Genomic DNA, 14,076 nt, shown 5'->3' with positions numbered 1-14,076 from the left:
AACGTTCACAGTGAATTAGAGGAGAAGTGAGACTCAAACCTAGGAGCTATGTCATGCTTCCTTCTAAAAGGCCATGTCTTTCCTTTTAGAAGCCTCTCCCATCCTGAGCTGTTACTGTCCTGTGGTGCCTGAGGGGGTTGCAGGTACAAGGCGCTGATGGCATGCAGAGCAGGATGATCCATTCTTAGTATGAAGTCCATACATCTCAACGGGGCTTTCTAGGCCCTGGGCAACGTGGATTCTGCTTACCTCCCCTGCTCATTTTCCAGCGGTCCCCACCACACTGCTGAACTTGGCCTCACATCCAGGCCCCAGCACAGGATGTCTGCTGCCTGAACCCTCACTGTGCACCTCCTTTTCACCACACGCAGCCCATTTTCCTTGGTTCTCCTCGCCTCATCCTACTCAACTTAGACATCTCCTCGTCTGGGAAGCCTTCTCAACTACCCACACAGTTTGGATCACAGGCAGCGATCACGTCTCCCAAAATTATCCTGCATCCAGGCTAAAGAGCCCTTGTTCCTTCTACCAGGAGTTGGGTGACATATTTGAGAAGCAGCATAACATAGAGAAAGGAGGTGGAAGACCTGGGTTCTAGTCCCCATTCTGTTTGGCCTCTAACCTGCTGTGTGATCCTGAGTGAGTCACCTTCCTCCCTAGGCCTATTTCCTCTTCTGTAAAATGGGAAGAATAGTTTCTGCCTCATCCAAATCAGATGACGGACATGAGGCAAGTGTGTGTTATAAGATTAAAAGATGATTTTTTAAAAAAAATGCATACTAGCACCATCCAAGCCCTCCTGCGTACAGCCCCTGAAGCCCTCTCACCACTCCAAAATCATGTTCCTTGTGACCCAGCGAGGCCTCATGGGTCTGTACAGTAAGCCTTATGACAGCACCTTGTTATTATGTATACATCGCACCTTGCTATTATGTATACATCGCACCGCATAAGTCAGGTTCCGGAAGATGTTTCCTTCCATCTTGGCTCGGCCATAAGAGCAAACGAAGACGCCTCCCTTCCCGTCCCGGAACAGGCACTTGCGGATGAGGCAGCCCTGCACAGAGCTGGCCAGCGCCATGGCCTCCCTGTCCTTCTGCAGCTCCTGGTGTAGTGAGTTCAGCACCAGGCAGCTGGGCAGCTGGATGGATGCTCCCGGCAGTGGTGGGCCCAAAAAGGAGCCCCCTAGAACCGGCCGCGGTCCCTGCACTTGGTAGGACAGTCTGTACGTGAGCTGGTCCTCATCCTCATCCTCACCGCTGGGACTCAGGCCTCCGTCGCTGCTGTCTGGGGTCCGGGCCACCCTTTCCCCATCGCTGCCCACCTCTGCCTCCTGTGAGCCAGCCTTGGGGGAGCCAGTTGCTGGGCTGGTAGGGCTCTGGCTACCCTCAATGACAATGCCACAGGTTCTTGGGCTCCAGGCCTGGTCCCTGCTTTCCAGGTCCAAGGACATTAAAGAGTCAGAGTCCTCTGTTGGGAGCACGCTGGGAGAGGACCTGATAAGCCCTAAGAGATGCGTGTAGGCCCAGTTGTTCTCTGAGGATGGGTGGCCCTCAACAGTCACAGAGTTGTTTTCACTGCCCACAAATTCACAGTTTTCCAGGACACACAGGGGCACATTGTGCAGAAAGACATGGGTGTTTTTGAAGGTGCAAAACTTCACTTGGCAGGTGCCCGGGCCATGGACCTGGATGTGTCCATTCTCAAAGTTGCAGTTGTCAAACTGGACGTGACCTGAAGTTGTCTGGGGAACGAAAGAGAGAAAGTGGGTGTAACAGGGGTAAGATCTGTTTTGCTAGTCAGAGCTCTAACTGTTCCGTAAGGGGATGGCACCTGGAAAGGCCATCTGTCCTGCTGGTCATGTTCCCTTCCCCACAGGGCAAGGGTCCTGCCAGCCCCAGGAGGAACCAGGAGCTGCTGTGCATCAGGAGGAGGATCATTCGGAGCTGCCTTCCCTCCCCTCCTTCCAATCCCAAAGGGCAGGAGACAAGAGTGGAAACGGATAATGGCAGAAAAGTTCACTTTCTGGAGCAGGGCCCTTCCCCAAACCCTCAAATCTCAAGTAAATTCCACCAGTGCTCATGAAGCGCTTAATGAGAATAAAGAGTTTGGCGTGGGGGGTGGGAGGTAACATGGAGAAGGCGGAAGATGCTGAATGCTCAGAGGGATGCTACGTGAAATGGAATCGACTCAATACTGGAGATGAACCAGGAGACGGTCGCTCAAGGGAGAAATGATGAGGGAGAGCTTTGGATTCTCACAAACACAGGAACTGGCTGGGATGTGAGCCCAACTTTACCAAGCCCTCTGATGGGTGAGGGTCCCACGTGGTGTCTCGGTTACACGGAGACTGTGTCCCACCAGGTGGTGTTCCTCCGGGTCTCTCCTTCCAAAGCACTATCCCTTCATTCGAATCCTCCCTTGGCCCTGCGAGCCTGCCTCCACCTGAGCCTGCAGCCCTGAGGTTCACCACATAGGCCAGTCTGGAGTGCGGAGTCAGGACAGAGCTGGGCAAAGCCAGAGGGCTGACAGAGGCCAGGGTGGGCCAGGAGGGGCTGAGCTCTGCTGGGGCTGGGCCAGCAGTGGGAGGCCCAGACACAGGTGCTGGGAAAGTCTGTGTGGGAACTGGTGCTGGTGCAGAACTACGGCAGGAGACAGCAGGCCACGTCCCTAAAGAGGGGGACAAGGTGTACGGCCGTGACCGGGTGAGTGCCCTGAGCAGTGGCTAAGAGTGCGGGCTCTGGGGGTCCAGCTGCAGGGCCCAGCTCCCAGCTCTGCCTCTTCCAGGTGTGTTATCTTGGATAAACACATCACTTCTCTAAGCCTCAGTTTCTCTGTCTGCAACACGGGGCTCACGAACTAACAAAGCACCAGGCACGGAGCCATGCACAAAGCTGGCACGTGAGAAAAGCCAGCTGTTATCATCTGGGGTCAAGGGACGTGGAGAGCAGAGAGTTCTCTGGGGTGGGGGTACTACTCAGCCCTACGGAACAGCCCACCTGAGACCCTCAGCCTTCCAGGCCTGACGGAGAAGACCAGCCACTCTGCATTCCTGAAAAAGAGCTGCTTCTGGATTCCACACCAAGCTCCATGAGATGTACTTGAACCATAAAATGAGGTAGTAGTGTCTCATGATCCCACTTAGTAATCCCTGGACAATTTTACATTCTCTAGCAGTGACCTCCCTTGAGAGCTTGTCCCAGAACTTAACTCCCCTTAACCTCTCTAGTTCTTCCCTATGGCTAACCTAACTTTTTCTTGCTGCAGTTTAAGTCTATTTTCTCTTACTTGGTCCTCTCTGTAGAAAAACCCTGGCTCTCTAGAGACGCAGAGTCATTGCTAGAGTTCTCCTCAGAAGTCATAAAAAACGGCTGTGAAGTCACCCTGGCCTTTGCATTTTTCAGGCAAGGTCATCCTAGCCCCCTGTCCTGCTTTTAGTTAAAAGACAAGCATGGACTGAGCACTAATATATGCCAAGCACAAAGCCAGATGGTGGGCTGGGCTACAAGGTCTACGGCCAGGACCCACCCCTTGAGGATCTGCAGCTGCACTTGTGAGGGGGAAGTGGAGGCTGAAGAATAAATGACTATGAAATGTGGAAGGTATGGAAACGAACCGTTCTTCCAGATCTGCAGATGAGCACAGAAGGACTCCATCGGTTCTTCTGAAATGTTCTAAGTAGCGAACAGCCTTTTAAGCTTCCAGGGAATGCAGAACAATGTAATTTCAAAAGGGGTTAGACTCAAAGGCCTGGATTTGAGTTCTAACCTCACTAATTATCCACTTGAGAAAGTTACTCAGCATCTCTGAGCCTCAGTGTCCCTCATCTGCAAAATGGGGACACACCTACTCTGTCTACCACAACTGTTTGTTGTGGGGATCAAATGAGGCCACAGATGGAAAGTCACCTATCTTATGATTACAGGCTTTGGACCCTACCTCTGTCCCTTACAAAGTCTGAGACCCTTGCTGAGGCTCCATCTGCTCATCAATAAAGCCAGCTGACACTGCCCATCTTAATCATGGCTGTAAAGCACGTGGCTGGCAAAGAGTAAGTGCATCATAAGTGACTGGTGGCATAATGATCATTACGAACGTGAGAGACAATTTGGTTGTTATTGGTAGAACAGTGGCAATATAATTTTTGTTGACTAGGTACAAAATCCATGTATCACAATCAGTTTCTAGGCAATGCAGCTCCTGGCGGTCTATAGCTATTAGCTCTAGACTGTTCTGCCAGAAGCTACCAACATCCCAACACATGCTTTTCTTTGGAAACAACTGCTCTGTTCCTAGAAGGAATGTGTTCTCCTGATATTTCCTGACCCTCTCTCCAGTCAGCCTTGGCAAAAGCCTGACCTTCCTTGACCCTCTGCAGAGTGGGGCTAATGTGCTGAAGGTCACTGGCCTGCAGAGCCCCCCTCTTTGGCCATCTCTCTGGGAACGCTGTCTGTTCTCTGCTTCCTGTCACCATGTGGCATGTGGCATGCTCCCGGAACCTGGCTGCTCTACCTGTGGTCCCAGTTGGTCCAGGTTGGAAAGGAAGAAGTACAAAGCAATTTTGGCCTCCAGTGCAAGGCTCATTTTTTTAAGTACAGCTTTTTCAGGAATAAAGCAGAATATTGATCTCTACTGATCCCTGTGCCTCTTTCTCAACTGGTGCAGAACTCACAGGAGTGTGTTATAGGACTAATGACTGAACTCTCTCTCTTTTTCTAATTCCAACAAAAAAAGGGTTACAAACCCACTGAGAAGAGGGCAAGGCCCAGGGTCAGGCCGGGAGAGGCTATCCATCTGAGGTAGACACCCACCTTAAACATGAAGGGTGAGAACCAGGCTGGCATGAAGACGAGGTTGCACAGGCGTGTGGTTGAGCACTGCTGGTCAATGCTGGCTAGCAGGGCCACTTCGCCCAACTTCCCGTGGCCTACGATCTCCACGGGCACCTTCAGGATAATTTCACCTTGCTCTTCGTGCAGACCTGGGAACAGCAGGATTCGGTCAAATAGGCTGGACATGGCCAGGGCACTGCCTAGGCTGTGAAACTCATGGCCTGGCCCGACACTCAGGGTACGACGTGTCCTCCTCCGGCGAAATAGAGAAAAGCAGACAGAGGTCTCCAAGATCGCAGCATTCTTGGTCCACATCTTGGAGGCAAGGTAATGCTGCTTGAAGGCCTCCCTCCAAGACTCAGGTTCCACATCAGGCTGGTTGGGCCAGTTGGGGTGGCGGCACTCAGTGTAGCCCAGATACAGCTGCCGCCAGCGAGTCCTATCAAGACTGAGGATCAGTTCATACCAGGCCCTGCACACTAGGCTGCAACGGCCCAAGTCGGGAAGGGGCAAGTAGGCTAAGATCATGCGCCACAGCTCCAGGGGGAGGCTGCCAGCCTCCATCGTCACCTGGGAGACAGACACAGAACAAAAGAGTTTTTGTCTACGCTGCTTACAGTCCCCCTTCTTAAAATATCCCCTGCCTTCTGACCCCAGGGGTGAACAGGCACCTAGGCCCAGCCAATCACAGGACTCCACCCACTGAGTCAGAATCGTTCCCTGGGATTTTTCTACCTGCAATCAGCAGGGAAAACTTTCTTTTCTCTTAAAGACACTATAGAGATATGACCTAGTTTAGACTAGGTTTAGTTTGGACTAATACAGAGGGAACCCACCTTTGGCTGTTACTGTCCTAGAGCTCTCTCTACTCATCACGGATCAAATCCTCATGGGAGGCAACCTCAGGAAAACTGCTGCTGAGGTTTCTGGTCCTGGCTCTGCCACTGGTTACTCATGTAACCCTAGTGTCCCAAGCATCTACTGGGCTAGCTGCCCAACCATCTGCTCCCATGATTTTTTGGGGGAAAATATCCCTCCCCCCACCAACAGTTTATACCACTTGCTTATAGAGGTAGGGCTTTCCGCAGCCCTGTGTGTGGAATAACACTACCCAGACCCCTGGCTGCAAATGACTGGACTCTGGATGGCTCCACTGGGCCACTGAGATCTTTAGGGGAATGTGAGTTGCAATTCTAGAATCAGATTGACTTCTTTCCTGAATGGAGGGGAATGAGTGGCTTGTTTCCTAAGCTATAAACTCAGGAACAGTTGTTGGTGACCATTTTCTCTGGGGGCAGGGGAGGGTGGAAGCAGAAGAAGCTGGTCTGCATTGAGAGGAGGATGAATGAGAGACACAGAAAAAAGCAGAGAAAAGGGCAGAAACAAGGGGCATCCCAGTGTTTCTCCAGCACTGCAGGTCACAGTTCCAGTCTACTCTCAAAGCTCAGCTCCATCCTTGCCTTTTGAATCCCTTCAGCTACCTCTGTACTCTTCTAGCAAATTCTCCTTTTTGCCTAAGCTGGCTTCACTGCATTTCTGTTGTTTACACCTAGTTTAAGCTCTATCAGTGTCAGTTTCCCCACCTAAAAAACAAGGCAGCTGAATTAGATGACCTAGAGCAACTTCCAAGTCTGAACCCTGTAAGGTCTCTAGACAACTAGAAACTAAAACTGGAAACAGGGCCGACTCCATCACTGACTTTAATAATCAAGTTGTCCACCTCTCCAGGGCCTTAGTTTTCCCCTCAATTTTATAAAAATGATGATCAAACTTGTCAGCCATTAGCCCCAAGAAGGCTAAAAACACAGATGTGTGATTACATCTGATAGAAATTCTAAGCCTCCTCCAGACAGGTATGGCTTTAACTCTACAGATTAGTATCAGAGCCCAGATATGCAGGTTCTTCCATCATGATCACCCAGTGAGGCTTTATGAAGTTCTCAGTAGCACTGGAGAAGAACTGGCTCTGGACTGGTAAGCATGATGTAGAGAGGAAAGAAAGGCTGGGCTCCTGATACTGCAACTGCCCCAGGCAAATGCAATTTTACTCATGGTGGTTTCTGTGACACCCGTGTCTCCTGTTCCTCATCCCTTCTTTAGCTACACCTTCCCAGCCTTTTAAGGAGAAGAATGTTTTTCTATCCCTTCTCTAACCATTCTCTAGCTAAGTGATCACATTCGTTCCCTTGATTTCAACTACCAGTGTAAATTCAGGACCTCAGAATCTGAATTTCCAGCCCCTGCTGTCTCTTTCAAGCTCCGTACATGAATACCCAATTGCTGGCCAGACGTTTCTACCTGAAGGTTCCACAGACACTAAAAACTCAGCATCATATCCAAAATGGAACCTCACCTTCCAATTTAGGCCATGACAGAATTCCTAGAACTGGATTCTCCTGCCTGCCACAAACAAGGCAACAGAATCCATGCTCTCAGGCACTGAATAGCAAGCCACAAAGGACTGTGATCTTAGAGAGCAAGGAAACAGGAGGAAAGTGCATGACTGCTCCAGCTGTCATCTTGGGGCACCTTCTCATTGTGGGGTAGGGAGATGGAGCCCAGGCAGAGTGATAGTCTACTGAGCAGGCAGATTTGAGTTCTGGGCTGAAGCGGCTGAAATCTGCCAGGCAGGGTATCCAGAGGGCGTGAGCGACACAGCGTGGGGGTGGGTTTGGCGGGCAGTTTCTTGGCTGAAAGCTGGACCACACGCGTACAGGGTGGGACTTCCACAGACCTAGTAGAAATCGCCTTCTCTGGGGTAAGTGATGATACTAGAGATCAGGCAGAGCTGGGAGATCATGGAATTCCACCCAGAATATGGAGCATTCATACTGAGACTCAGAAAGGATGTGCCATGGGAATAAATTCAAATCGGAAGAATAAAGTCAAGCTTCATAGGATCAAAGGGTTCTTCCAGTAACTTATGCCTGCTAGAATGAAATTTAACAGTCCTAAAAAAAAAAAAAAAGGACAACATAATCTAGACTCCCTCAACATGTCAGCTACAAGATATTGTGATGTTGGCATAAGAAAACTAGAGAGTCCTAAGACCCAGTTCCACCCACCTGTGGGCAGGCACCAGTCCCTCCCACCTGTGGGCAGGCACCAGTCCCTCCCACCAGGAAGCCAGCACAAGCCCTTGGACCCTCATCCACCAGGGGGCAGACACCAGAAGCAAGAGGAGCTACAATTCTGCAGCCTGAGGAATGGAGGCCACAAACACAGAAAGTTAGACAGAACAAGATGGCAGAGGAATATAACCCAGACGAAGGAACAAGATAAAACTCCAGAAGGACAACTAAGTGAAGTGGAGATAGGCAATCTGCCTGAAAAATAATTCAGAGTAATGATAGTAGAGGTGATCCAAGATCTCGGAAAAAGAATGGAGGCACAGATTGGGAAGATACATGAAATGTTTAACAAAGAGAAGATTTAAAGAACAGAGATGAACAATATAAGAACTGAAATGAAAAATACAGTAGAGGGAATCAATAGCAGAATAAATGAGGCAGAAGAACAAATAAGTGAGCTGGAAGACAGATGGTGGAAATCACTGCTGAACAGAATAAAGAAAAAAGAATGAAAAGAAATGAGGACAGTCTGAGAGACCTCTGGGACAACATTAAATGCACCAACATTCACATTATAGGGATCCCTGAAGGAGAAGAGAGAGAGAAAGGGCCTGAGAAAATATTTGAAAACATAATAGTTGAAAACTTCCTTAACATGGGAAAGGAAACACTCAAGTCCAGGATGCGCAGAGAATCCCATAGGGGATAAACCCAAGGAGGAACACGCCAAGATACATACTATTCCAACTGACAAAAATTAAAGACAAAGAGAAAATATTAAAAGCAACAAGAGAAAAAGCAACAAATAACATACAAGGGAATCCCCATAAGGTTATCAGCTGATTTTTCAGCAAAAACTCTGCAGGCCAGAAGGGAGTGGCATGATATATTGAAAGTGATGAAAGGGGAAACCCTACAACCAAGAATACTCTACCCAGCAAGGCTCCCATTCAGATTCTAGGGAGAAATCAAAAGCTTTACAGACAAGCAAAAGCTAAGGGAATTCAGCACCACCAGACCAGCTTTACAACAAATGCTAAAGGAACTTCTCTAGATGGAAAAGAAAAGGCCACAACTAGAAACAAGAAAATTACGAATGGAAAAGCTCACCAGTAAAGGGAAACATACAGTTAAGGTAGGAAATCATTCACACACAAATATGATACTTAAACCAGTAATTGTGAGAGGAGGAGAATACAAATGCAGGATATTTGAAACACATTTGAAATTAAGAGATCAGCAACCTAAAACAATCATGCATATATATAGACTGCTATACCAAAACCATGGTAACCGCAAACCAAAAATCTACAATAGATACACACACAAAATAAAGCAATCCCAACACAACACTGAAGACAGTCAACAAATCACAAGAGAAGAGAACAAAAGAGGAAGGGAAGAAAAAAGACCCACAAAAACAAATCCCAAACAATTATCAAAATGGCAATAAGAACATACATATTGATGATTACCTTAAATGTAAATGGATTAAATGCTCTAACCAAAAGACACAGACTGGCTGAATGGATACAAAAACAAGACCTGTATATATGCTGTCTACAAGAGACTCACTTCAGATATAGGGACACAAACAGACAAAGTGAGGGGATGGAAAATGGTATTCCATGCAAATGGAAATCAAAAGAAAGCTGGAGTAGCAATACTCATGTCAGACAAAATAGACTTTAAAATAAAGGCTGTTACAACAGACAAAGAAGGAGGTTACATAATGATCAAGGGATCAATCCAAGAAGATATAACTGTAAATATATATGCACCCAACATAGGGGGGCCTCAACATATAAGGCAAATGCTAACAGCCATAAAAGGAGAAACTGACAGTAACACAATAATAGTAGGGGACTTTAACACCCCACTTATATCAATGGACAGATCATCCAGAAAGAAAATCAATAAGGAAAGACAGGCCTTAAATGACACATTAGATCACATGGACTTAACTGATATTTACAGAACATTCCACCCGAAAGCAGCAGGATACACATTCTACTTAAGTGCACACAGAACATTCTCCAGGATAGATCACACGCTGGGCCATAAAGCAAGCCTTAGTAAATTTAAGAAAATTGAAATCATATCAAACATCTTTTCTGATCACAATGCTATGAGATAAGAAATCAACTACAAGAAAAAAACAGTAAAAAAAAGCAAACACGTGGAGGCTAAACAATATGTTACTAAACGACCAATGGATCACTGAGGATACCAAAGAGGAAATAAAAAAATACCTAGAGACATATGAAAACAAAAACACAACAATCCAAAACCTATGGGACGCAGCAAAAGCTGTTCAATTAGGGAAGGTAAAAGCAATACAATCTTCCTCAGGAAACAAGAAAAATCTCAAACAACCTAACCTTACACCTAAAGGAACTAGAGAAAGAATAACAAACAAAACCCAAAGTTAGTAGAAGGAAAGAAACCATAAAGATCAGAACAGAAATAAATGAAATAAAGGTGAAGAAAACAACAGAAAAGATCAAGCTGGTTCTTTGAAAAGATAAGAAAAACTAATAAACCTTTAGCTAGACCCAACAAGAAAAAAAGGTAGAGAGCTCAAATCAACAACATTAGAATGAAAAAGGAGAAGTTACAACCGACACCACAGAAATACAAAGGATCATAAGAGACTACTACAAGCAACTATATGCCAATAAAATGGACAACCTGGAAGAAATGGACAAATTCTTAGAAAGGTACACCTTCCAAGAATGAACCAGGAAGAAATAGAAAATATGAACAGACCAATCACAAGTACTGATATTGAAACTGTGATTTAAAAACTTCCAACAAACAAAAGTCCAGGACCAGATGGCTTCACAGGTGAAGTCTACTAAACATTTAGAGAAGAGTTAACAGCTATCCTTCTGGAACTATTCCAAAAACCTGCAGAGGAAGGAACACTCCCAAACTCATTCTATGAGGCCACCATCACTCAGGTACCAAAACCAGACAAAGATAGCACAAAAAAAGAAAATTACAGGCCAATATCACTGATGAACATAGATGCAAAAATCTTTAACAAAATACTAGCAAACCAAATTCAACAATACATTAAAAGGATCATACACCATGATAAAGTGGGATTTATCCCAGGGGTGCAAGGATTTTTCAATATCTGCAAATCAATCAGTGTGATACACCACATTAACAAATTGAAGAATAAAAACCATATGATCATCTCAATAGATGCAGAAAAAGCTTTCGATAAAATTCAACACTGATTTATGATAAAATCTCTCCAGAAAGTGGGTATAGAGGGAACCTACCTCAACATGACAAAGGCCATCTATGACAAACCCACAGCTAACATGGTACTCAACAGTGAAAAGCTGAAAGCATTTCCTCTAAGATCAGGAACAAGGTACGGATGTACACTCTTGCCAATTTCATTCAAGATAGTTCTGGAAATCCTAGCCATGGCAATCAGAGAAGAAAAAGAAATAAAAGGAATCCAAATTGGAAAAGAACAAGTAAAATGGTCACTGTTTGCAGATGACATGATACTATACATAGAAAGTCCTAAATATGTTACCAGAAAACTACTAGAGCTCATCAATAAATTCAGTAAAGTTGCAGGATACAAAACTAATGCACAGAAATCTCTTGCATTTCTATAAACTGACAACAAAAGATCAGAAAGAGAAATTAAGGAAACAATCCTATTTACCATTGCATCAAAAAGAATAAAATACCTAGGAATAAACCTACCTAAGGAGGCAAAAGACCTGTACTCTGAATACTGTAAGATGCTGATGAAAGAATTCAAAGATGACACAAACAGTTGGAAAGATATACCATGTTCTTGGTTTGGAAAAATCAATATTGTCAAAACAACTCTACTACCCAAGGCAATCTACAGATTCAATGCAATCTCTATCAAATTACCAATGGCATTTTTCACAGAACTAGAACAAAAAATTTTTTAATTTGTATGGAAACACAAAAGACCCCGAATAGCCAAAGCAATCCTAAGAAAGAAAAATGGAGCTGGAGGAATCAGGTTCCCTGACTTCAGACTATACTACAAAGCTACAGTAATCAAGACAATATAGTACTGGCACAAAAACAGAAATATAGATCAATGGAACAGTATAAAAAGCCCAGAAATAAACTCATGCACCTATGGTCAATTAATCTACGACAATGGAGAAAAGACAGTCTCTTCAATAAATGGTGCTGGGAAAACTGGACAGCTACATGTAAAAGAATGAAATTAGAACATTCTCTAACACCATACAGAAAAACAAACTCAAAATGGATTAAAGACCTAAATGTAAGACTAGATACTATGAAACTCTTAGAGGAAAACATAGGCAGAACACTCTTTGATGTAAATTGCAGCAATATCTTTTTGGACCCACCTTCTAGAGTAATGAATATAAAAATAAACAAATGGGACCTAATTAAACTTTAAAGCTTTGCACAGCAAAGGAAACCATAAACAAAATGAAAAGACAATCCACAGAATGGGAGAAATATTTGCAAATGATGCAACCAACAAGGGATTAATCTCCAAAATACACAAACAGCTCAGGCAGCTCAATATCAAAAACAAACAAATCAAAAAATGGGCAGAAGATCTTAATGGACATTTCTCCAAAGAGGACATACAGATGGCCAAAAAGCACATGAAAAGATGTTCAACATTGCTAATTATTAGAGAAATACAAATCAAAACTACAATGAGGTAGCACCTCACACTGGTCAGAATGGCCATCACTGACCATCACTGAAAAGTCTACAAACGATAAATGTTGGAAAGAGTGTGGAGAAAAGCAAACCCTCTTACACTGTTGGTGGGAATGTAAGTTGGTACAACCGCTATGAAGAAGAGTATGGGGGTTCCTTAAAAAACTAAAAATAGAACTACCATATAATCCAGCAAGCCCACTCCTGGGCATATATCTAGAGAAAACCATAATTCAAAAAGATACATGCACCCCAATGTTCACTGCAGCACTATTTACAATAGGCAAGACATGGAAGCAACCTAAATGTCCATCGACAGAGGAACAGATAAAGAAGATGTGGTACATATATACAATGGAATATTACTTGGCCATAAAAAAGAATGAAATAATGCCATTTGCAGCAACATGGATGGACCTGAGATTATCATACTAAATGAAGTAAGTCAGACAGAGAAAGACAAATATCATATATCACTTATATGTGGAATCTAAAAAAATGATACAAATGAACTTATTTACAAAACAGAAAGACTCACAGACTTCAGAAACAAACTTATGGTTATCAAAGGGGAAAGGTGGCAGTGGGGAGGGATAAATGCATATATACAGTCTGTATGTACACATTACTATATACAAAATAGATAATCAGCAAGGACCTGCTGAATAGCACTGGGAACTTGACTCAATATCCTGTAACAACCTATATGGGAAAAGAATCTGCCAAAGAATGGACATATGCATATGTATAACTGAATCACTTTGCTGTACACCTGAAACTAATACAACATTGTAAATCAACTATACTCCAATACAAAATAAAAATGAAACTAAAAAAAAAAAGAAAACTAGAGAGTCCAGAAATAGATTTGTACGTATACTGGTCAACTGATTTCTGACAAAACATCAATGCAATTCAGTGGATGGAGAAAAGTCTTTTCATCAAATGGTGCTGGAAAAATGATATCCGTATGGAAAAAAAAAGAACTTTTGCCTCATACCTTACACCATACATGAAAAAAAGTAACTCAAGATTGATTATAGACATACACATAAAAACTAAATCTATAATGCTCCTAGAAGAAAATATAGGAAAATACATTTGCAACCTTGGGGTAGGCAAAGATTTCTGAGAACACAAAAGGCATTAATTGTTAAAAAAAACCTAGTAAATTGGTCTATCAAAATTAAAATTTTCTGTTTATCAAAAGACATCATTAGGAAAAGAATGACAGAACGGGGAAAAATATTTGCAATACAACATACACAGGACAAAGGGCTTGAATCCAGGATATATTAAGAAATCCTACAACTCAGTAATAACAAAACCCAATAAAAAATAGGCAAAGAGGGCTTCCCTGGTGGCGCAGTGGTTGAGAGTCCACCTGCCGATGCAGGGGACACGGGTTCGTGCCCTGGTCCAGGAAGATCCCACATGCCGCAGAGCGGCTAGGCCCA

At 44.4% G+C, this 14,076-nt stretch overlaps 1 protein-coding gene across 7 annotated transcripts in view; it reads right to left on the bottom strand.

Moving 5' to 3' along the window:
* FBXO10 (F-box protein 10) overlaps nucleotides 1-14,076 on the bottom strand; it is an 84,965-nt gene that overhangs the window by 36,547 nt on the left and 34,342 nt on the right. For 6 of the 7 annotated variants that reach the window (XR_003432595.1, XR_003432594.1, XM_027105478.1 and 3 more), the window contains exons 3-4: nucleotides 4,812-5,402; nucleotides 923-1,744 (exon numbers count right to left, since the gene is read on the bottom strand). Coding sequence is in view for 5 of the 7 variants with exons in the window: in XM_027105478.1 (XP_026961279.1) it covers nucleotides 923-1,744; nucleotides 4,812-5,396 (1,407 nt within the window). In the remaining 2 variants the exon portion in view is untranslated. The remainder of the gene's footprint in view (nucleotides 1-922; nucleotides 1,745-4,811; nucleotides 5,403-14,076) is intronic. The other variant, XM_027105480.1, reaches the window with a different exon arrangement.

Source organism: Aethalodelphis obliquidens, unplaced genomic scaffold (assembly GCF_003676395.1).
Source record: "Aethalodelphis obliquidens isolate GAN/ISIS:26980383/991018 unplaced genomic scaffold, ASM367639v1 scaffold7, whole genome shotgun sequence".
Taxonomy (NCBI): Eukaryota; Metazoa; Chordata; class Mammalia; order Artiodactyla; family Delphinidae; genus Aethalodelphis; species Aethalodelphis obliquidens.
Note: the sequence above shows the minus strand (reverse complement) of the source record. Positions and strands in the feature narration are given on the sequence as shown.